The sequence below is a fragment of the Gymnoscopelus microlampas genome, assembly GCF_963454915.1.
Source record: "Gymnoscopelus microlampas genome assembly, chromosome: 10".
NCBI lineage: Eukaryota > Metazoa > Chordata > Actinopteri > Myctophiformes > Myctophidae > Gymnoscopelus > Gymnoscopelus microlampas.
This window is the reverse complement of record NC_139947.1, coordinates 50,170,414-50,194,216: the sequence shown is the minus strand read 5'-3', so window position 1 is coordinate 50,194,216 and position 23,803 is coordinate 50,170,414. Positions and strand designations below refer to the sequence as shown.

Genomic DNA, 23,803 nt, shown 5'->3' with positions numbered 1-23,803 from the left:
ATGTACTTAAGTACTGTACTCAAGTGAAAGTACTTAGTTACTGTCCACCACTGGAAGACAGTAACTAAAGTATGAGAAGCTCAGCTTATCATCAAGGACACTCACCACCACAATCTGTTCACACCACTACTGCGACCACGGCCAGGCAAGCTCTACCACAGCATCAGGAGACAGACCAGCAGATTCCACAACACTTTCTACCTCTAACCTGGCTACCATTAGACTGTTGAACAAGCTCTGAACATCGCCTGTCACCACGATGGCCTTCCTTATGCAGACTAGTTTAACTATGCTGATTACTTTCCTTATGCAGACTAGTGTAACTATGCTGATTACTTTCCTTATGCAGACTAGTTTAACTATGCTGATTACTTTCCTTGTCTCAGGTGAGACCGTTTTTGCATAAAGGCCTTATAATGCTCTATTGTTACTGTTCTATTGCAGCACCTTAATTGTGCACACATCTGCACCTGCTGCTGTTTTATTTACTCTTATCTGCTCCCCTCTCTAGAAAGCTACAAATGATGGAGCTTGTACGAAAGACAGAATTCCACCCAGTTCTTTACACCTGTAAAGCTGTGACGGGACAATAAAACTGATTATCACAGCCATGCTCTTCAAGCCTTGGGACATGTTTATGTTCAGCCGTGGACATTTATTGTCTCGCTGGCCTGTTCTGGTTCCCTGTTTGGTTTGATTGTTTAGTTGTTTAGTCATGGTGTTCACTGGTTGTTTGCTTGTTGTGTCTAGTTTCCACAGTTCAGTATGTTTAGTGTCTGGGTTCTGTCGTTCTGTTTACTCTGTCTTTCCCAGGTGTCAATTGTTGTAATCATCCCCGGTGTTTCCTGTTTGTAATCCTCCCCTTGTGTATAAATACTGCCCTGATTTATGTACTTAGTCTGTCCATAGTTCCTCTTTTAACCCATTCAAACTGGGCGTGTGTGACTACTTTAACCATTATTTTATACTTTGGCTATTCAAAAATAGCTGATATACAAGATAGATCTGCTATCTGTTGAAAATTTGGGCAAATCTTTGAATATATGTTTCGTGAGCTTAGATCAGCTATTTTCAACATGCAACCAAGTGTAAAATCAGCCATCAAGGCACCGCTAAAATACATTTTAGTCAACTAAATCAACTATACATTTAGTCGATTATAATCTTATGACATTTAGTCGACTGAAACTAGACAAAAACTAAAAAAAATCAGATGACTAAAATATCATCGTCAAAATCAACACTGCTGCAACGTCCCCAACAGTTTGCAAAACCATTTTGTGTCATAGCCTACTGACGTTGGTGTGATTACACCCCCCCCCCCCCCCCCCCCCCACACACACACACACACACACACACACACACACACACACACACTGACACTGATGTGTCATCTACTGCCGCGCCCGCCCTTCATGCCCTGTCAGCAGCCTGATGCTTCAAAACATTGTTCATAAAAACGCCAACGCTTCTGAGCCGTGACAGATGGCTGTTTGTTGAGACATGTACTGGTAACTGTATGTCGTCGCTGGTCAGGTGGAAAGCTTGTATGTCCAAAACCGTTACTTTTCAGGAAATGGAAGGAATATGTTTGAGAAATGGTGAAAACAGCAGATGTACAAAAGGTCATGCAACGTTGAGGCTATTTTCAAATAGCCTAGGTATGAAATAGGGCTAAAGTGGTTAATGTATATTTTATAATGTAATAATGTATATCTGCAAAGTACCTAGTAACTAAAGTTTTCAAATAATTGTAGTGGAGTAAAAGCACAATATTTGTCTCTGAGATGTAGTGGAGTAGAAGTAAAAGTATAGACAATTGGAGATACTCCAGTGAAGTAAAAGTACCTCAAAATTTTACTTAAGTACAGTACTTGAGTACATGTACTTAGTTACTTTACACCACTGCTTTTGTATGACGAGGGAGGTGGGCATTAAGTTACGGAAAAACATAAAACGTTGACATTTGGAGATCCGAGGTTTCTGCCCGAGAGCCACGTATATTCACTGTTGTTAGACGTTATATCCATTCTACCTTTATACCAGGGGTAAACCACCCTTCTGGACATGTTTTTATTTGATAGTCGGTGTTCTGTACCCATATCAACATTAAGTATAATCATGACACCACAATCCAAATAGATATTTAGAACAGATTTTGAGATGTTTAGTCTCAAAGTGGCACGTTGGACGCCGGGCAAACAACATCTTCAAGACATGAACATAAACAAAGCCATATTTAACCACGAGGACCGGAATGCACAAACATCTATTTGAGCTTTATTTGCTTTTTTTTTTTTTTTTTGCCGTTGTTCTCTGAGACAGAAGAACTGTGTGCTGGTATGTGATGTGGGCCATTTTTAAGAAGAAATGAAAAAGACCATTACTGCATCAAAAGTAATCAACAAACAATAAAAACTGGCCAAATTGTCAAATAATAGGAGGCAAAAATTGTGAAAATAGCTGATCAACAAGCTCACGGCTTGTAGATCTGCTATTTTCACAATATTTATCTATGGGAACTGCCTACAATTCGAAGTTCTTGTCAGGGTGGGGGGTCCTCGGTTCAAATATGATTATTTTGGAGGTCACAGCCTGAAAAGGTTGAGACGTAGATGTGTGTGTGTGTGTGTGTGTGTGTGTGTGTGTGTGTGTGTGTGTGTGTGTGTGTGTGTGTGTGTGTGTGTGTGTGTGTGTGTGTGTGTGTCTGTGCGTGCGCGTGCGCGTGTGCATGCGTGCATCTGTCAGAAAACTGTTTAACTAACCCTAAGCCTATATTTTAAGTCAAAGAGATTTGGATGGAAACGAGGACAGACTGAGATGAAAGTGTGTCTTCTCACGCGTCTGCACCTCTTCTTACATCATTCAGTGTCCCCCTGCAGTGCACGCCTCCACAGGAGAGGGGTGTGTGTGTGTGTGTGTGTGTGTGTGTGTGTGTGTGTGTGTGTGTGTGTGTGTGTGTGTGTGTGTGTGTGTGTGTGTGTGTGTGTGTGTGTGTGTGTGTGTGTGTGTGTGTGTGAGTATGAGTATGAGTATGTTGTGAGGACCATTTTCTTGGTCCTTACAAGATAAATTGTTATTTTATGGTTGAAAAGAGATTTTTTTTTAGAGATACGTTCACAATTAGAAAAAGATTCAGGTTGGGGTTATAGGTTTATGATTAGACCTTTAGAGGTTAGGTTTAGGGGTTAGGATTGTAGATTTTTCCCCTATTTCATACTACAGTTATGTGGCGATATCAAACACCGGAAAATAGCCGATCTACAAGCTCACAACGTGTCGCAGCGCGACACGTTGTGAGCTTGTAGATCTGCTATTTTCCGGCTTTAGACTTGCGGTTAAAAGTGCCCCCCAAAAAAATCATAAATCAATCATAAAATCGCCTTCCTGAAATGTTGATGTCCTCACAAGTATAGTAATACAAACGTGTGTGTGTGTGTGTGTGTGTGTGTGTGTGTGTGTGTGTGTGTGTGTGTGTGTGTGTGCGTGTGTATGTGTGTGCGCGTGCGTGTGCGTGTGATCATCCTGAATTCCTGCCAAACTCACAGCCCAGCATGAGAACATATAATCATGAATAAAACTATTTGATACGTTCACTCTTTGTTCCAGAGAGTGACAGTTGTTTGTAGATGGGACTTTTATAGGGACAAGCTAGAAAGCCTGGTGACGCAAGGTTAGGGACAAGCTACCATCTATCTAACTAACTAACTAACTGCTCAAAGAGCACTATGCAACATTGGATGGTTGGTGACTAGACTATGTGAGTGTGATTGTGTATAATATAAACTAAACAAAATGGTGCTAAATAGCTCTAAAGTTGGCTCTTTTGGCTCTTAATTAGGGGATCTTCTTTTGACACTATATATATAGCACATATCTTAAATGCAGTGGTGGAAAAAGTCACATTTTCTACTTAAGTAAAAGTACCAATACTGCAATGTAGACATATCTGTTACCTTTAAGTGAAAAGTAAAATGTTACTTGAGTAAAAGTACAAAATTATTGGCATAAAAATATACTTAAAGAACCAAAAGTAAAAGTACTAAAATGTTTGAAAATAGCAGATCTACAAGCTCACAACGCGTCGCGATGCGACGCGTTGTGAGCTTGTAGATCGGCTATTTTCAAATAGCCTATGTATAATATAGGGCTAAAGTGGTTAATGTGTGTTTTATAATATAGTAATTTATATCTGCAAAGTAGCTAGTGACTAAAGTTTTCAAATAATTGTAGTGGAGTAAAAGTACAATATTTGCCTCTGAGATGTAGTGGAGTAGAAGTAAAAGTATTAAACATTGGAAATACTCCAGTAAAGTAAAAGTACCTCAACATTTTACTTAAGTACAGTACTTGAGTAAATGTACTTAGTTACTTTACACCACATATTAAATGCTATATAATTTAGTAGGCCACCACAACCACTCCAATGAACCACTGAAGAACTAATATTCTTTGTGTGTAAAACTTCCTTAGCCTGCTCTAAATAAAATAATGGTCTCTCTTTCCCCTAACAAGCACGAATAAAGTTTCAAAACACCAAAGACAAAACTGTGGATATATTATGGATATTCTTTCCAATGTTTAACTATGTGAAACTTTTTTTTTTTTTTTTTTTTACCGCAAATGAGTTCTGTGTGCTTATGAGGTGAAGCTCATTTTTCATGTGTTTCGCTGACTCTCCAATTAGAGTGGACGTGGAATTGAATTTAATGATGTTGGATGGAAGCCGAACAGAACAGAGTTGGTGGATGCCGGTCATCAGGCGCTGTCCGTTTCAGCACCAGGAATCAGTCTCTGACCATCTCATTATCTCACCACCCACCATGCACACCATCAACCCTTATATAGATATACCATCACTAACAAGCTCCACACACAACCATGTATCCAAGGAAGCTTAAGTCAAACTAAGAGCAGCAGCTAAATCTTCTCATCATTTATTATTGAGGTCTACACAAAAAAAAAAAAGGTTGTCAAACATTTGCATGTCAAGGACCCCAAATTGATGTGTATTATTTGGCCCCATGGAACCCCCCAATGACAGAACGATATGTGTGTGAACATTTTTACTAAAATGATTCCAATTTGTTTTTCCAAAAGAATTTCAATAGATCTGTCAGTGAAGTATTTTAAGTGATGAGGGTGTTTTATAGAACCATTTAAAGAAATGGTTGAACCTTGGTCTGAAAGGCACCTTTATTTTACTGTGTATAGCTTAATTGGTTAACCAATTCAATCCAGGAAAGCATCTGTGTCATTTTAGATTTCTTTGGCTGTTCAAAAAATAGCAGATCTACAAGCTCATAGCGCGGCACAGAGTGAGCTTGTATATCTGCTATTTTTTCTTCCACAGTTTTCTGAAACACTTTATGTTGCTATAATATCAGTGGTTCTCAAACTTTTTCATGTCAAGGACCCCCAAAATTATATGCGTTTGGCCACGGACCCCCATCTCAAAATATTGAGTTCCAGGGACCCCCCAGAAGCAAAAATTTGAGTTACAAATGTTCGCTTAAAAAGAATGTATATTCAATGCATATTCAAATTTTCATGATTTTTCAAAAATAGCAGATCTACAAGCACATAGCACTATGAGCTTGTAGACCTGCTATTTTCAACAGCCCAAAGTATAAAATAATGGTCAAAGTGGTTAAAATCTAAAAGACAGATGGTTTCCCGGTTTTAATTGGTTAAAGAAAGAAAAGAAAACAACAACAGCTATAAGGCAGATATAGAAAAAGCTCAGCTATAGCTGAGCTTTTTCTATATCTAACCCTTATAGCTGTTGTTCTACTATAGTAGAAGGCTACTGTATTGCTCATTAATAATGAACCTACCGTCCACTGCCATGGCTGCAGCACTCACATCTTGTATTCCATTGTCTCTGGTGGTGTCCTATCATCCGATGGAAAAGGCTTTACCTGTCGGCTTTATTACCTCTAGTTCCACAAGGATTCTATGCGATGATCCGTCCAACTTTACACTGAATGTAGCCTAGAGTCTAACAGTGTGATCGTGTGGATTCTAGCAGCAGCAGCATAGCTCCATTCCTCTGGCTGTCTGTGTGATGAATGAACGCGTTCTGAACACTCTATCATCTGCTGTACTGTACTGTACTGTCTGTAGGATGATGAGCACAGGCAGCACGTTCAACTTGTTCTAAAGGAAGTCTGGGCTGGAATGTCCCAGTACAGCCTCTGGCCGATCTGACTCTGCCGGAGCGGAATGTGTGTGTGTGTGTGTGTGTGTGTGTGTGTGTGTGTGTGTGTGTGTGTGTGTGTGTGTGTGTGAGAGAGAGAGAGAGAGAGAGAGAGAGAGAGAGAGAGAGAGAGAGAGAGAGAGACACGCACGCACGCGCGCGCGCGCGCGCACACACACACACACACACACACACACACACACACACACACACACACACACACACACACACACACACACAGAAGTAGGCTACTCGCTTTTTTTTTGCTTGAGTAAAAGTATCAATACAACCACGAAGACATATTTTAAAAGACCAGTATTTAAAATGTACTTGAATAAAAGTACGTATTAAGTATTTGCGTCAAAATGACTAAAAGTAAAAGTAGGCTTCTCATTATGCACAATATCCCATTTCCCAATTGTATAAAAAATCCTTTGAAAATAGCAGATCTACAAGCTCAGCTGTGAGCTTGGCCGCAGACCCCCAGTAAAAAGTATCTTTTGCCTCTGAGATTTACAGGAGTAGAAGTAAAAGCTATTTAAAATGGAAATACTCCAGTAAAGTAAAAAATACCTAAAAATTGTAGCCTACCCACTGAGCATTTTTTGGTCTATTAGACGTCTAAAATACGTCTAAGGGGTAGGCTAAAACAGGGTTATAATTGGTCTACTGGTGAAAGTTTTTTAGCGGTCTAGGCTTAGCCTAGACGTTGATTAGCTGTTTTTTAAACGTCTATTTATAGACCGTCTATATTATAGACGTTGAAATGACGTCTATAATATAGACGGTCTATAAATAGACGTTTAAAAAACAGCTAATCAACGTCTAGGCTAAGCCTAGACCGCTAAAAAACTTTCACCAGTAGACCAATTATAACCCTGTTTTAGACGGACGTCTAATAGACGACTATTGCTCAGTGGGTACAGTATTGAGTAAATGTACTTCGTTACTTTAGTGTGTGTGTGTGTGTGTGTGTGTGTGTGTGTGTGTGTGTGTGTGTGTGTGTGTGTGTGTGTGTGTGTGTGTGTGTGTGTGTGTGTGTGTGTGTGTGTGTGTGTGTGTGTGTGTGCGCGCGCGCGCGTGTGCTTGCTTGCTTGCATGCGTGCGTGCCAGTGTGTGCGTGGTGCGTGCGTGCGTGCGTGAGTGAGTGGTTGATGTGTTTCGTGAGAATCAGGCGTGCGTCTATTTCTCAGTCCTTTATGAGCGGCTGGTCGCCCGGAGCGGAGCCTTGTCATTAAGACAGGCTTCAGACACACAGAGAAAAGCAGAGCCTGATGATGAGAAGGTTCTTTTATACCACTAAGAGAACACAACATAACACACCACCACCATGCACTGGTTCTCAAACGTTTTCATGTCAAGGAAGGACCCCCAAATTGACACTTATTATCCTGCGGACCCCCATTTGAAAAGATAGGCTAGGGACCCCCATAATAAGAGATGGGCTCTAGCAGTGATTCTCAACCATTTTAATTTCAAGGACCTCCCATTTTGACATGCATTATAGGCTACAGACCCCCGTTTAATGGCATTTCTATCTCTGGGACCCCAATTCATATTGTAAAATCAATGTTAATTTAACTCTGAGAGCGTACAAATGGAACCAAATGGACCCGTTAGGGACGGGTCCATTTGGTTCCATTTGTACACTCTCAGAGTTACAGACCCATAAGGGTCCATTTAGTTCCTATCCATCATTTAGCTGGGGACCCCCTGGAACCCCCTCAAGTACACCTGGGGGTCCCCGGACCCCACTTTGAGAACCAATGGTGTAAAGGAACTAAGTACATTTAATCAAGAACTGCACTTTAAAAAATCACTAGCAGATCTGTGTCAAGTACTTGACACAGATCTGCTATTGTTTTTGTTTTTTTAATATTTCCAAAGATCTTTTTAATGTATAATGACATGCCCACTGTTGAAGTTTGTGGGTTTTATAAATATTTAACCAATGAAAAGTAGGCCTAATTAACATAAGAGCTTCATGTGACTAAATCATAACTACATTGGTTCCATTGGAAGTGAACACAAGTTATCCATTTCCTGAAAAGTAACACAGGCTTTCCACCCCGGCCCCGACAGTCAAATATATTACCCTGCAGTGGTGGCCCCCCTCCGGGCAGAACCCACAACGAGGGTCCTACAGAATAAACTAACATAGTGTTGTGTGTGTTATTATCTTTAGTGGAGGAGATAGAGGACTGAGGGGGATTCCTCCTCCTTCAGTGTTGTGTTGTGTTCAATGTTGGAAGAAGTAGGCCTACTCAAAACATTTTTTAAGTAAAAGTATCAATACTGCAATGTAGAAATGTGACCCACCCATAATTTGTCAATTTTTTTATTTTATTTTATTTTGTGCTTTGAAATCGTTTTTGGAGTGTTCATTTATTAGTAGGCTATTCAGCTTGGTCAGTAGGGGGCAGTATCAGAGCGTTTTCTTCCCTCATGGGGTAATATATTACTTGCAGACTGGAAGCTCACGTCATTCTAATGAGAGCAACCAGTCTGAAAACAACTGAAACATTCTATGTGCTTCTTTCTCCTGTTAAACAGGTTTGTTGTGGTGCATCAACTCACTGAATGATGTCAATGTGATCATAATAACATTAGGTACACGTTCTGATGGTGGAGCCTAACACTAAAGTGTTTACAAGATGTGGTTATATTGTTTGTGAATGAATCCAGTGCAGAACACAGTAGTTTGGCTGGAGCAATCAATGCAAAATGACGACATGAGTGTGCAATGCTTACATAGGAACTTATGATCCTAATTCAGACTCCCAATTAAGAGCTCCCGTTTAAATGTAGCATATTAAGAATGTACTTTGGTATATTTTGTGTTCTTTAAGAAGTTTGACATGCTATTTTATATTGTTTGGACATGGTTAAATAAGTTCAACTCTCAGGAATCGGGCAATGAACATTTCAAGTACAGTAACTTAAAACTGCTTGAAGAAGGAGAGTATAATTGCTAAATGAATATTGCTAAAAGTGTATTAAGTTAAAGGTGAATATACCTGAGAAAGACAAGACAGTTAATGAAGGTCAGATTGGGTATTATATTGTGTGTTTTGAAGTGATGATGTTGTGAACATGTTTGCTATATGTGAAAATATATGGAAAAGAATATGGGGAAAACATGCAGTATTGTAATGGTGATTAACTCCAGTGATACTACAGTTAATAGTTTAATTGAATGTTATGGTGAAAACTGAGTTGAAGATAAATTAAAAAACATTGAAATGATAATACAAAGGAACAAAAGAAATGGGAAATTAAGTGAATTGTGAATTTGTGAATTCTGTGAATATACATTCTAATGAGAGCAGCCATCTGAAAACAACTAAACGTTGTGTGTGCTTCTTTCTCCTGTTAAACAGGACATTATTATCTGCATGCTTGTCCTGGCTACCTGCATGGGACCTGCAACAGAAACACTGTAAAAGTCAATGTAGGCTACTTAAAGGTATATAGGGTAAGTGCTATTTTTTGGTTAAATGGTTAAAGCACTATATTCTGACAGTAATCATTGCTATAGACCAGGGGCCTTCAACGTTTTCAGGCCAAGGACCCCCTAGCTGAGAGAGAGAGATGAAGCAGGGACCCCCTCTATATTGTATAAAATTGTGTTTCAGATAAACTTTTGCTGCTCTTTTTTCCCTCCACACCTATAACTCTTTGCCAAAAATAAAGTTCTCCTCAGAAAAGGGATGCTAGGGTTCAAGTGGTTCATGTTAAAAAAGAAAATCCTATCACACAAAGATTTGGCGGACCCCCTGTAGTCACTCTGAGGACCCCCTAGGGGTCCCGGACCCCCTGTTGAAGACCCCTGCTATAGACTATAGAGTGTTTGTTGAGTAACAGGGGTCTCCCTGTCTCTCCAGGTCTTTATTAAACAGAAAACACATTTTCAGGTACAGTAGGTGACAAAATGTCAGCCAATCAGTGGTTTTAGTAATAATAATCAAAATTTACAAAGTAACTAGCAACTAAAGTTTTCAAATAATTGTAGTCGAGTATGAGTATAATATTTGCCTCTGAGATGTAGTGGAGTAGAGAAGTAAAGGTATTGCAAATTGGAAATACTACAGTAAAAAGTACCTCAACATTGTACTTGAGCAACAGTACTTGAGTACTTAATTACTTTCCACCACGGAGGCCATGCTATCTCAGTCCTTGGGAGTTGGGATACATGATGGGCTGTTATTGCCAAAGCACTCTGACAGTTAAAACGCTTTCGCAATATCAGCCCTTGTGCTAACATTATTTTGTCATACAACGACATACAACGACGATAAAACAGCTGTGACTGGAGCCTGAGGCTGTGTGTGTGTGTGTGTGTGTGTGTGTGTGTGTGTGTGTGTGTGTGTGTGTGTGTGTGTGTGTGTGTGTGTGTGTGTGTGTGTGGCTGGCAGTGGGCCAGCTGTGTGATCCATTGTGTTGTCATAATTAGAAGTGAGACAGAATAGAGTATGATAGAATATGACAGTCATATATCATTGGTGTGATTACACGCTACACACTGTGATGTCACATGATTGATGTGTCATCTTTGTGCCACGCCTGTCTGCCAGCCTGGCTGCAGTGATGGAGGCAAAGTTCCATTTGTGCACTCTCACAGTTATGGGGTCTCCTTGAAATCAAAAGGTTTGAGGACCACTGTGCTACACTAAATGGAACAGAGCCTTCATAGGCTCTATTCACAGCAGCCATATTATGAAGACATTCACAGGTGTTACCAATGATACTAATGAAGGCTCTTTTCCATTCTGGTCAAACAGAGTCAGGGTGCTGATATTGTGCATGTTAGCTCACTGGAAACACTCTGTTACACCAGTGGGTCTACAGTTGGGGTCCAGGGACCCTCATGGGCTTCCAAATGGCCCCTTACAGGTGTGTAACTCTGAGAGTGTACAAATGGAACCAAATGGACCCTTGCGGGTCCATTTGGTTCCATTTGTACACTCTCAGAGTAATGGGGGTTGTGGAAACCACTGTGCTACACTAAATGGAACAGAGCCTTCATTAGTATCATCGGTAACACCTGTGAAGGAAGTAAGGAAGAGGCCCAATTTCTGTCCAATATGGCTGCTGTAGAGCATAGACCCTACAGTAGGCATAGAGCCTACTGTAGGGGTGGATGCCTACTATGGCTCAAGTTGGCCCTCCTATCCAGAGGGGAACATTTCCATGGGGGGAGAGGTGAGAAGCCCTGGACCTCGTGGGCTCTGAAAACATAGTGCAATTTATAATATGCAGTATATTATACAGTATACATAGAACTACAGTTTTGGGTTGGGGCTCAGCTCCAGTGTGGATCAACGTTTGGCCAATTTGGCCTGCTGGTATTAAAAGACACATGAAAGAGACTTGAATGAATAGTTTCCACTTTCCACAGTGGAGGAAACTTCAAACAGCCTCCAATGTGCACAGGATACACTGTAGCAATGGGTCCAAAACCTTTTTACTGAGACCCCCCACTACCACCACCACCACATGTACACGCACACACGTACGCACGTGTTTTTTTTTTTAAGTTTCAGACATTAAAGGGAATAGTTCACCCAAAAAAATAACTTTTCTATCTATTAGTCACCCCATGGAGACTTGAATTCATGGATATTTCTTTGTTTTTGTCACATTCCGAAGCAAAGAATGTGTTGACCAGAGAACCGGTAGGCAGCGGTTCCGGTAGGAGACACGAAGGAGACTCTTTCTGTCTCCTACCGGAACCGCTGCCGGTCATCAAATTATTGGCTTAGGAATGAGACAAAAACAACAAAATATCCATGAATTCAAGTTCATGTTTAAAATGCTGAACCACCTCAAAACAGACAAGGCCAGCTGATCTTTGGCGCCCCCCAGTGGGGGGGGGGGGGGCAGAACCCAGTGGTTCTCAAAGTGGGGTCTGGGGACTCCCAGGGGTCCTTGGTGTGGTTCCAGGGGTTAAAATAGCATCATAATATTTTTAAACACTTCATCCATATTTTATTGTATGGCTATTTTAGGAAAAAAAAAATATTTTGAAATTCTTTTATGCTATATAAAAATATTGTTAACATAAATCTTCTCTTTTCAGATGGGGGTCTGCGGCCAAATACATATCAACTTGGGGGCCCTTGACACGAAAAAGTTTGAGAACCACTGTTTTGTAGGATCCTGCCGTATTTGTATAATTGAAACATGATACACATGATTCTTGTCAAGTACTAATTACAGCAAGGATCATTATTACTACTTTTCAAAAAGTAGTTTATTAGATTCAATAGCACACATTTTAATGGATGATCATTTTAAGACATAAAGCTGTTCTTACTGAAGTTAACAGTTGTATTTTAACCCACTAGAGGGCAGCCTCATTCTTTCAGGGGTAATGCTAGCCCTGGTTCAGAGCGTTATAGTGAGTTCCCTCTAACGCCCTGGAAGACACAGGGCTCTGCGCTTGTACAAGGAATTCCATTTCCCTGCGAGTGCTCAACAGTAGTGAAAATAATCAAAACCATTTCGCTACACACCTAAAAAAAATGCTGTTTTTTGTTGTTGAAAGTCTGTTCTCGGAGGTGGGAAGCCTCTCAGCACCCCATCATCTTCTCTGTATAATACACTTTTTGGCCAGAAAAGAAAATATTTCCCCGGAAGGAAAAATCTGGTCAATAGAAAAATTCCATTGACCATATCTGTAGAGGGCACTGTGGAGCAACCAAAAACATTTTTCCTTCCGGTGAAATATTTTCTTTTCTGGCCAAAAAGTGTATTTTACAGAGTAGGTGGGGTGCTGAAAGGCTTCCCACCTCCGAGAACAGACTTTCAACAACACAAAACATTATTTGTTTAGGTGTGTAGCAAAATGGTTTTGTTTATTTTCACTACTGTTGGAGCGCTCGCAGCCGCAGGGCAGTGCAATTCCTTGTACAAGCGCAGAGCCCTGGGTCTTCCAGGGCGTTAGAGGAACCTACTATAACGCTCTGAACCAGGGCAAGGCTAATGCGTAGCCTACAGTAGGAGTGTGGCAAGAACAATGTTCTCTGTTTCAGTGGTCCTCAAACCTTCTCAAGTCAAGGACCCCCAAAATAATGTCTTTGGCCGAAGACCCCCATCTGGATTTGTTTTCCTGCCAGGCACCACCGTACAAGATTTGTGTTGTTAAAATGTTTCAGAAATATTCAAAAAATAAACACATTTTTTTCAAATTATTCTTTGAAATAACGAGCTGTGAGCTTGAAGATCGGTTATTTTGAAATAGCCGATGTCTACAGGGTTAAAGTGGTTCAACTGATTTGGATGCTATTATTAACTCATTTTGCTATGGACTCCCTGGAGCCTCCTCAAGGACCTCTGCGGGTCCCCAGACCCCACTTTGAGAACCACGGATCTATTTTTTTTATCATCATACTTAAATTGACATTCCAAACATTTTCAACCTCAATTTCCTTGTCTTAAGTCACTAAAAACACATCTTCAACAGTAGGTGACCATTTAAAATACTCATATTATGGCAAAAATGACATATTGACAATTTTACATTATCCAATGCAAAACAAGGAAGGTCCCCCCCTACGGTGCTGTGAGCTGACCTCCAGGCTCATGTCATGGTGACTCCCATGCAGTGGTGGTAAAAGTACTCACATTTTTAACTTGAGTAAAAGTATCAATACTGCAATGTAGAAATACTCTGTTACAAGTAAAAGTCAGGAATTCAAAATGTACTTGAGTGAAAGTACCAAAATGTACTTACAGTAAAGTACCAAAAGTAGAAAGTAGGCTACTCATTATGCAGAATGTCCTTGGTTTTAGGAATGCATTTGTCTCTGTTTGTACAGCAGGGGTCTTCAACCTTTTCAGACCAAGGACCCCCTAGCTGAGAGAGAGTGAGAGATGAAGCAGGGACCCCCTCTATATTGTATAAAATTGTGTTGCAGATTTTTAAAACTTTTTTTTTAACTTGGTCTGCTCTTTTTTCCCCTCTGCTCCTATACCTCTTTGCCAAAATAGCCGATCTACAACAACTTGTAGATCTGCTATTTTTGTCCAAAGTTCTCCTCAGAAAAGGGATGCTAGTGGTTAATGTAATAAAAATAATCATATCACACAAGGATTTGGCGGACCCCCTGTAGTAACTCTGAGTACCCCCTAGGGGTCCCGGACTCCCTGTTGAAGACCCCTGTTGTACAGTATATGCGTGTGCGCGTGCACATGTGTCTGTATGCCTGTTTGTGTGTATAAATCACTGGCTCCTCTGTAAATGTCTTTTGGTGTGACTGTGACAGAGAGAGAGAGAGTTGCACTGAAATGCTTCCAGAATGATGGATGTCTGCATGGCATAAAGTTCCAGTCCGTGTGTTTTTGCCTTTAGAAGTGCAAATCAGAGAGAGCAGCTCTACAAACACACACACATGAGTGTGAAGTGTGCCTGAGAGATCTGCCTCCGTATGTTCACCAAATTACGTTTGCTCAGGACTATTTTGTCTGCTGAGTCTAGATAATCTCTCTGTGCCAAGATGTTAAAATGCAAGAATATTCATTCATGTTGGGAACAAAGGAAAAAGCATTCAGTGATTCTGAAACCATTGAACAGGAACTGAGAGAATGTTGAAAGTCAGAGAAATAGCCAACAGCAGGGGTTCTCAAACTTTTTTTGGGCTTCAGTAGCTCTTTCCTGATTTCTGAATGCAATTAACCTCGAACTGACTGCAATGTTTTACGAAGAGAAACCGATAGCCAGTGGTGGAAAAAGCACTCTAATTTTTTACTTAAGTAAAAGTATCAATACTACAAAGTAGAAATACTCCGGTACAGGCCTGTGTTCAAAATGTTACTGAGTAAAAGTACAAAAGTGTTGCCATCAAAATATACTGAAAATTGTGAGCTTGTAGATCGGCTATTTTCAAATAGCCAATGTATAAAATAGGGCTTAAGTGGTTAATGTATGTTTTATGTTAATGTAATCATTTATATCTGCGAAGTAATTAGTAACTAAAGTTTTCAAATAATTTTAGTGGAGTAAAAGTACAATATTTTCCTCAGAGATGTAGTGGAGTAGACGTAAAAGTATTGAAAATTGGCAATACTCCACTAAAGTAAAACAAAATACCTCAAAACTTGACTTAAGTAGAGTACTTGAGTAAATGTACTTAGTTACTTGTTTACACCACTGTCAAGGACCCACAAAATGATGTATGTATTAAGCCACAGACCCCCCATTTGAAAACATTTTGAGCCAGGGACCCCCCATAAGAGAAGATCTTAGTTGTTAGATTAGATAAAGTACAGAAATCTAACTGTCACCCTCCGCTCCTCAGCCCTTGGACCTTGACTGGCCTTATAATGTTTTGGTCTTATTAGGACCGTTCTGTAGTTGTTTTGTTCTGTATTTGTCTTGTATTCCTGTTCTGTTTGGTTTTGGTTTTCTATACTCTGGTTGTTGCCTTGGTTTGTGTACTGTATCTTATTTTGTAGTATTGTTTCCTGTCTGCCTATAGTTACTGTTTACCTGCCTTGTCTAACCAGTCCTTGTGATTGGTCAGTCAGTGTTTCCACCTGTGTCCTCTTAGTCCCCCAGCCTATCCCAGTGTTGATTGTCAGTTGAGTTCACCTGTGTCCTGTTACCCCTGTGTCTATATATATGCCCCTGTTTCATGGAATGTTTGTCCTGTCCATTGTTTGTTGTCAGTAAATTTATGTGCTGTGTTTAGGCTCTAAGGCAGGGGTCTTCAGCAGGGGGTCAGGGACCCCTAGGGGGTCCTCAGAGTTACTACAGGGGGTCCGCCAAATCCTTGTGTGATATGATGTATTTTTTTTACATTAACCACTAGCATCCCTTTTCTGAGGAGAACTTTAGTCAAAAATAGCTGATCTACAACTCGCAACGCCTCGCGCTGCGAGGCGTTGTGAGCTTGTAGATCAGCAATTTTGCAAAGAGGTATAGGTGGAGAGGGGGAAAAAAGAGCAGACCAAGTAAACACAAATTTAAAAAAAACTGCGACACAATTTTATAAAATATAGAGGGGGTCCCTGCTTCATCTCTCTCTCTCTCAGCTAGGGGGTCCTTGGGCTGAAAACCTTGAAGACCCCTGCTCTATAAGCCATCCGTATTTTCTGCTCCCATTATCATGGGTTGCCTCAGTTTGGTTAATAAACCTCAAAACCTTTGAACCTCCGTCCGAAGTCATTCCTGACAACAACACTCTGTACTGTTAGTCAGGAGAGGGAGGAACCTTTGATCTTACACGTTCTCTCCAAATTATTGTAAAATTAACCACCTTCAATCTGGTGTCCCTATTTTGAGCATGTCATAGGCAAAATAAATAAATGTTTTAAAAATGGCTGATCTACAAGCTCACAAAGCGTCGCCTCACGCCGCGTTAGGAGCTTGTAGATTGATATTTTTTAAATAGTGGTTGAGAAGTGGTTGAACTAAACGGTTCCTCGTTTCACTGCAGGGTCCTGGACCGCAGTTTGAGAAGCAGCGATGTGCAGAGTTCATATGCAGTGGTGGAAATTAACTAAGTACATTTACTCAAGTACTGTACTTACATACGATTTTTTGGTACTTTTACTTTACCTGGAGTATTTTCAATTTCCAATACTTTTACCTCTACTCCACTACATGTCAGAGGCAAATATTGTACTTTAGTTACTTTGTAGATTTTGATTATTATTACAAAACATACATTAACCACTTCAGCCCTATATTCATTTCAGGCATTTGAAATTAGCAGATCTACAAGCTCACAAAGCTTTGCGATACTTTTACTTAAGTAAAACATTTGAGTGCTTTTTCCACCCCTGTTGATATGAAAGTGGGGGGTTGCATGGGACAGGAAGCCAGGTCTGTGTTGGTAGAGGCCATGTTTGTTCTGTGACATAGCGGTCAACAGTCAAAAGTGACTGTGTGACTTTAACATACAGGAGCCTTCCTGTCCTGAAGGTGACTTCTAACCATGCAAGATGATCACTTTAAAGGTAGTGTAGGTCAAGGGTTCCTTAACTTCTCACGCCGCGACCCCCACAAAATAATTATTTTAACTGAGGGACCCCCCACCCCCACCCTGAACAAGCACTTGGAATTGTAGGCATTTACATTTAGTTTGACTCGGTTCCACAGATAAATATTGTGAAGATTATTTTCCACAGATAAATATTGTGAAGACTATTTTCACAATGTTCCCCTCCCCCATCACCTGGAATCACCTGGTGTACTGTAGGTTATATTTTTGGGTTAAAACCTATATATATATATATATATATATAATATCCCTAACTCCCTCTCACCTGCAGTTTTCTGGGTGTTTGTCCAGATGTGTGGAGCATTACATTTAGTTTGACTCGGTTCCACAGATAAATATTGTGAAAATGGACGATCTACAAGCTCACAACGCCTCGCAGTAGAGCTTGTAGATCGGCAATTTTCACAATGTTTCCCTCTTTCTTATGTAATATTTGACAATTTGGCCAATTTGGTATTGAAAATTGGTCTTAAAAAGTCATTGAATTGTCACTTTAGAAATGTGCAGATACATAACCCAAACGGCGCTGAGTCTGACTGCTTCTCGTGGCTCCAGTCCGCTTTAACGTTGTTTTAACAGTTGTTTTTTTTAGCATTTTGAGAATGGCACTTTAGCATTCCTGGAGTGCGTAAGTGCTCAGGACGGCACAGGATGTTTGACTTTTGGCCCAAGAAGTCACTAAAAGGCTGTTTGGGGGAGTGAGAGTTTAAGTGGTTAACAACCTGTATTATAGTATTATACAAATGAGCTGTTTGAACTTACAGTACAAGATGTGTGTCATAGGCTCTATGCACAGCAGCCATATTGGAAATAAATTGGGCCTCCTCCTTACTTCCTTCACAGGTGTTACCAATGATACTAACGAAGGCTCTGTACCATTAAGTGTGGCACAATGGTTCTCAAACTTTTTTTAATTGCAAGGACCCCCATAACTCTGAGAGTGTAGAAATGGAACCCTTACGGGTCCATTTGGTTCCATTTGTACACTCTCAGAGTTACACACCTCAGAGTAAGAATCTCAGAGTAAGAGGCCATTTGGAACCCCCTCAAGGAACCATGAGGGGTCCCTGGACCACACTTTGAGACCCACTGGTGTAGCAGAGTGTTTCCAGTGAGCCAACATGCACAATATCAACACCCTGACTCTGTTTGACCAGAATGGAACAGAGCCTTCATTAGCATCATTGGTAACACGTGTGAAGGAAGTAAGGAAGAGGCCCAATTTCTTTCCAATATGGTGGCTGTGCATAGATAGAGCCTACTGTATATTGATTGATTTCACAAAAACAAGGAACAACGCGTGTCGCTTTATCAGTTCAATAAGGGACGATTGTGTATTTGAAGGGACGGTTGTCAGCCCTATGGAGCACCGAAGTCTGACGTAATTTACACATCCTACCTGGGTCGCGTCCCCCCCCCCCCCCCCACGTGTTTAATATCGCGTCAAATAAGAACTGTGTTCAAAAAACAAACAAATGACCCCGGCGGTTTGACTCTTATGGATATGAAGCATCAACTGACGGTGAGAAAACGCTAATGTTACTTCGGACAAATTAGTTAAATTTTCGCCAGAAACAGACTGTTTCAAATATGAGTGACTGACTATCATGAACGATACAGAGCCTCCTCCCTGACAATATCGCCGAGACCGTTTGTTTATTTTTGGACCACAATTCTTATATGAGACGAGTCTAAGATGACCCAATGTTATTCTCCATAGAGAAATTACTTTACGAACCAGGGGATGAACGAGTGACGTCAGGACTTCTGTACTCTATTGTTGTCTTATGGAAGCAAACAGTCCTGGTATTTGAGCAAGGCATCGCGCCTGTCATTCAGCCTGACAGACAACACACTGCCTGGAAAACACAAGAAGCTACTTTAAAAGGATTTACAAGCGGCCTCAGAATGTGGGCATGTGGTGGTAAAAGTAAATACTGACGAACGGGAAGGTCAGTGGAGTGTATACAGGAACACGCAAACAGCCCCGGGTACATATACATCAACACACATTCTGGTATTGTTGTTGTCGGGCAGAAACCACGCATCTCCAAAACTGCTATTTTTCAGCATTAACATTCAAAAATAGCAGATCTGCAAGCTCGAAACGTGTCGCAACCCGTTTTGGCCTTGTAGACCTGCTATTTTTTGCTACAGTGCAGTGTTGATTTCACCGACTAAAACTATGACGAAAAGTTTTCGTCAACTACCTTTTTATCACTGACGAAAAATAAATAAAAATGAAATAAAAACGAAGCCACGATGACTAAAACTAAGACTAAATATATTGACAATGTCGTCAACAAATAAAAACTAGACTAAAATGTTAGTGAGGGACTAGTGGAGGAGAGATCCAGTAGAACTAAAAGACAAGTCATTTTATGTTTGGTTGCGCTCGGGTGTTGCGCTCTGAAAATAGCAGATCTACAAGCTCACAACGCGTCGCAGTGTAGGTCGGCTATTTTCAGCAATCTATAGTTGATTTAGTCGACTAAATCAACTGTAGATTTAGTCAACTATAATCTGATGATATTTAGTCGACTAAAAATAGACAAAAACTAAAACATGTCAGATGACAAAAATATGACTAAAAGTAAATGGAATTTTATTCAAAAGACTAAAACTAAATCAAAATGTGCTGTCAAAATCAACACTACTACAGTGACAACACTGTAAAAAAATGTTAGTACTTTTTCCACCAGTGGGTGTATATAGTAGTACGTAGCAGGTGAATGGAGGCAGTAACAGCTGGGAGTGTGTGTGTGATGATGATGTCATTGAAGGAACAGTCAGGGTGGGGTTGCCGGGTAGAAGAAAGGTGAACTTGTATTTATGGAGGCTGTGAAAGAGCAGGGCTTGGTTCTGTTGGCCTGGGCTGTAAAATGTCCCGCCGCGAGGTACAATACAGGCTTGTTTACAGAGCTACACGCTTCAATCAGGGCTGAGGAAGACGTTGGAAGACGTTAAAAAAACAAAACTGTATATGCATGGACACATACATAACCCTACATACTTTTAACTCTAACCCCTAAACCTAACCTCTAAATGCCTAACCCCAAACACAACATGAATATTTTCCTAAATTATAAGTCCAGCTGTAAAATAGACTTATGTTTAACCATTAACAACCATTTATCTTTCTGAGGACCAGAGAAATGTTCCTCACAATGTCTAGTTCTTAAATGTCAATATTCTTGTGGGGACAAGTATGGCCTATAATACAATACAAACATATTTGTATCTGTTTCTCTTTCTCTCTCACTCGCACGCACAGAGAAACACATGCACACACACACACGCACACGCAGCAGGCACTCACACACAAACACACACGCGCGCGCACACAGAGACACACGCACGCACACACACACACACACTCACACGCACGCACGCGGGCGCACACACCCCACAGTGTTGTTGTGTGTCGGGGTGGGAACAGGGAGGGAGTTTCCAGGTAACAGAGGGGCGTGTCCTGCCACAAACAGGAAACAGGAAATAGGCCTTTAACAACGGCTCAACAGTGAAATAATGGTTACAATGTAACTCCTGTTCTGGTCAGCCAGCAGGCTAACATGGACCACTAACATGGTGGTCCTTCACTGATGCTGAACACACTCTGAACTCATGTCTGATACAGCAATATAACCAGTGGTGTAAAGTAACGAAGTAAATTTACTCAAGTACTGCACTTCAGTACAATTTTGAGGTTTACTGGAGTATTTCCAATTTCCAGTACTTTTACTTCTACTCCACTACATCTCAGAGGCAAATATTGTACTTTTTTTCTCCACTGCAATTATTTGAAAACTTTAGTTACTAGTTACTTTGTAGATCATGATTATTATTACAAAACATACATTAACCACTTCAGCCCTGTATACATTTCGGCCATTTGAAAATAGCAGATCTACAAGCTCACAACGCGTCGCTTTGCAATGCGTTGCCACTGCCGCCATACACTACGGTTGGGTTTCGGATGAGGTTCCTCATAATTTGGGGTCCTGCTCAGGAGCTAAATATTAACCCTGAGTTCTGGGTTACTGTGACGGGTTCAAGTCGTAGGAGATTTTGGGTTAAAGGGATAGTTCACCCCCAAAATGACTTTTTGCGATCAATTAGTCACCCCATGGATATTTTTTTGTTTTCGTCTCATTCCTAAGCCAGTAATTTGATGACCAGCAGACCGGTAGGCAGCGGTTCCGGTAGGAGACACAAAGGAGACTCTTTGTGTCTCCTACCTACCAGAACCTCTGCCGGTCATCAAATTATTGTCTTAGGAATGCTATAAAAACAAAAAAATGTCCATGAATTCAAGTCTCCATGGGGTGACTGATCGATAGAAAAAAAGTCATTTGGGGGGTGAACTATTCTTTCTTTCTTTCTTTTTCCTTTATTTATTCAGGGAAACCCATTGAGAGCAAGCTCTCTTTTTCAAGGACGCCCTGATAACAAACATTTGAATCACATTACAATGTCACAACTAATTTAACAATAACGCAAAAAAGAAAAGCATAAAACAACAAAATAATCGCAAAAGGCGGTGAATCAGACAATACAGTGAGGACATGGATAACAACAAAGAGTCAGAGATATAAAAATCAGATGCACATAAACAGTGTTACATGAAACAAGTGCAGTCACTATGTAGTGTGTCCTCAAGAAGCACCCTGAATGTCTCTACAGTATGTAGTGTGTCCTCAAGAAGCACCCTGAATGTCTCTATTGAGACCAATCGCACCAGTTTCAGAGAGTCCTGAAGTTTGTTCCATTTGTGTGGAGCATAATACATGAATGCAGTTTTTCCTTGTTCACTGCTCTTACGTGGACTGGTATATCTAATGTGTGTTTGTGAACGTGTTGAGTGACCAGTAACCTTTGGTTCCAAAAGCGAGGACAGATATAAAGGAAGCTTTCCACACAAGGCCTTATAAATAAATAAAATACAATGTTGCTCTCTACGCACTGCGAGAGATGGCCAACTCACTTTATCATATAAAATACAGTGATGGGTGAGATAATCATCGGCAGTAATAAAACGCAAAGCACTGTGTTAGACTGCATCCAGAAGCTTCAGTGTGGAGAGTGAAGCATGCATATACAGTGTATCCCCATAATCTATCCCTTTAACCCTGTTTGAAGTCATAGAAGGTTCTGGACTGGAGTTAACCCTTTCAGACAGACTGTGGAAGTGTGTGTGTGTGTGTGTGTGTGTGTGTGTGTGTGTGTGTGTGTGTGTGTGTGTGTGTGTGTGTGTGTGTGTGTGTGTGTGTGTGTGTGTGTCTGCTGAACAAAGTCTCAGGGCTGTGAATAATGGGTGTGTTGGTTTATGAGTCAGCACAGTGAAAGGCTCTGGATGTGTGCAGGCTTTCAACACACATGCATTAGTGTTTATTTGTTCCTTTCTCCTGTCAGTTTGCTGTGAGGTTTTGGAGATCATCTGTGTCAGTGTGAGCTCTGCTCTCCAACACCAACATGTGTGCAAGGAGGCAAAACCCTCCACCATGAGGTTAATTTTATACAGAGGATGTTGTTAATGTGAGTATATCAACCCGTCACATGAAGGGTCACTCAAATAATACGGACACTATTACTTATCTTTGTTCAAGTTTAAAGTTAAATATGGTACTTTTACTTACTGGAGTATTTTCAATTGTGTATACTTTTATTTCTACTCCACTACAAGTATTTGAAAAATTTAGTTACTTTGCAGATATACATTATTACATAAAAAAAAAATACATTAAACACTTTAGCCCTATTTTATACCTAGGCTATTTGAAAATAGGGACAGTCACTATGTAGTGTGTCCTCAAGAAGCACCCTGAATGTCTCTATTGAGACCAATCGCACCTGTTTCAGAGAGTCCTGAAGTGTGTTCCATTTGTGTGGAACATAATACATGAATGCAGTTTTTCCTTGTTCACTGCTCTTACGTGGAATGGTATATCTAATGTGTGTTTGTGAACGTGTTGAGTGACCAGTAACCTTTGGTTCCAAAAGCGAGGACAGATATAAAGGAAGCTTTCCACACAAGGCCTTATAAATAAATAAAATACATGTTGCTCTCTACGAACTGTGAGAGATGGCCAACCCACTTTATTATGAAATACAGTGATGGGTGAGATAATCATCGGCAGTAATAAAACGCAAAGCACTGTGGTAGACTGCATCCAGAGGCTTCAGTGTGGAGAGTGATAGCATGCATATACAGTGTATCCCCACAATCTATCCCTTTAACCCTGTTTGAAGTCATAGAAGGTTCTGGAGTTAACCCTTTCAGACAGACTGTGGTAGTGTGTGTGTGTGTGTGTGTGTGTGTGTGTGTCTGTGTGTGTGTGTGTGTGTGTGTGTGTGTGTGTGTGTGTGTGTGTGTGTGTGTGTGTGTGTGTGTGTGTGTGTGTGTGTGTGCGTGCGTGCGTGCGTGCGTGCGTGCGTGCGTGCGTGCGTGCGTGCGTGCGTGCGTGCGTGCGTGCGTGCGTGCGTGCGTGCGTGCGTGCGTGTGTGAGAAAATAGGCATACATTAGGTGAATTTGAGATTTAATGTCAACGTTAAGCAGTTGTAGTTGTCATCCCCATGGAACTCCAAATGAGCAGCCTA

General features: G+C 40.8%; 2 protein-coding genes across 3 annotated transcripts in view; both read right to left on the bottom strand.

The window, feature by feature from the left end:
• Positions 1-6,105, bottom strand: part of samd10a (sterile alpha motif domain containing 10a) — a 29,132-nt gene extending 23,027 nt beyond the window's left edge. Inside the window, exon 1 of one of the 2 annotated variants that reach the window (XM_084068996.1) lies at positions 5,838-6,105. In XM_084068996.1, coding sequence (XP_083925122.1) covers positions 5,838-5,850 — 13 coding nt within the window. In that variant the 5' untranslated portion in view covers positions 5,851-6,105. The remainder of the gene's footprint in view (positions 1-5,837) is intronic. The other variant, XM_084068995.1, reaches the window with a different exon arrangement.
• The window catches only part of LOC311053451 (YTH domain-containing family protein 1-like), a 229,503-nt gene that overhangs the window by 112,973 nt on the left and 92,727 nt on the right, over positions 1-23,803 (bottom strand). The window lies entirely within an intron of this gene.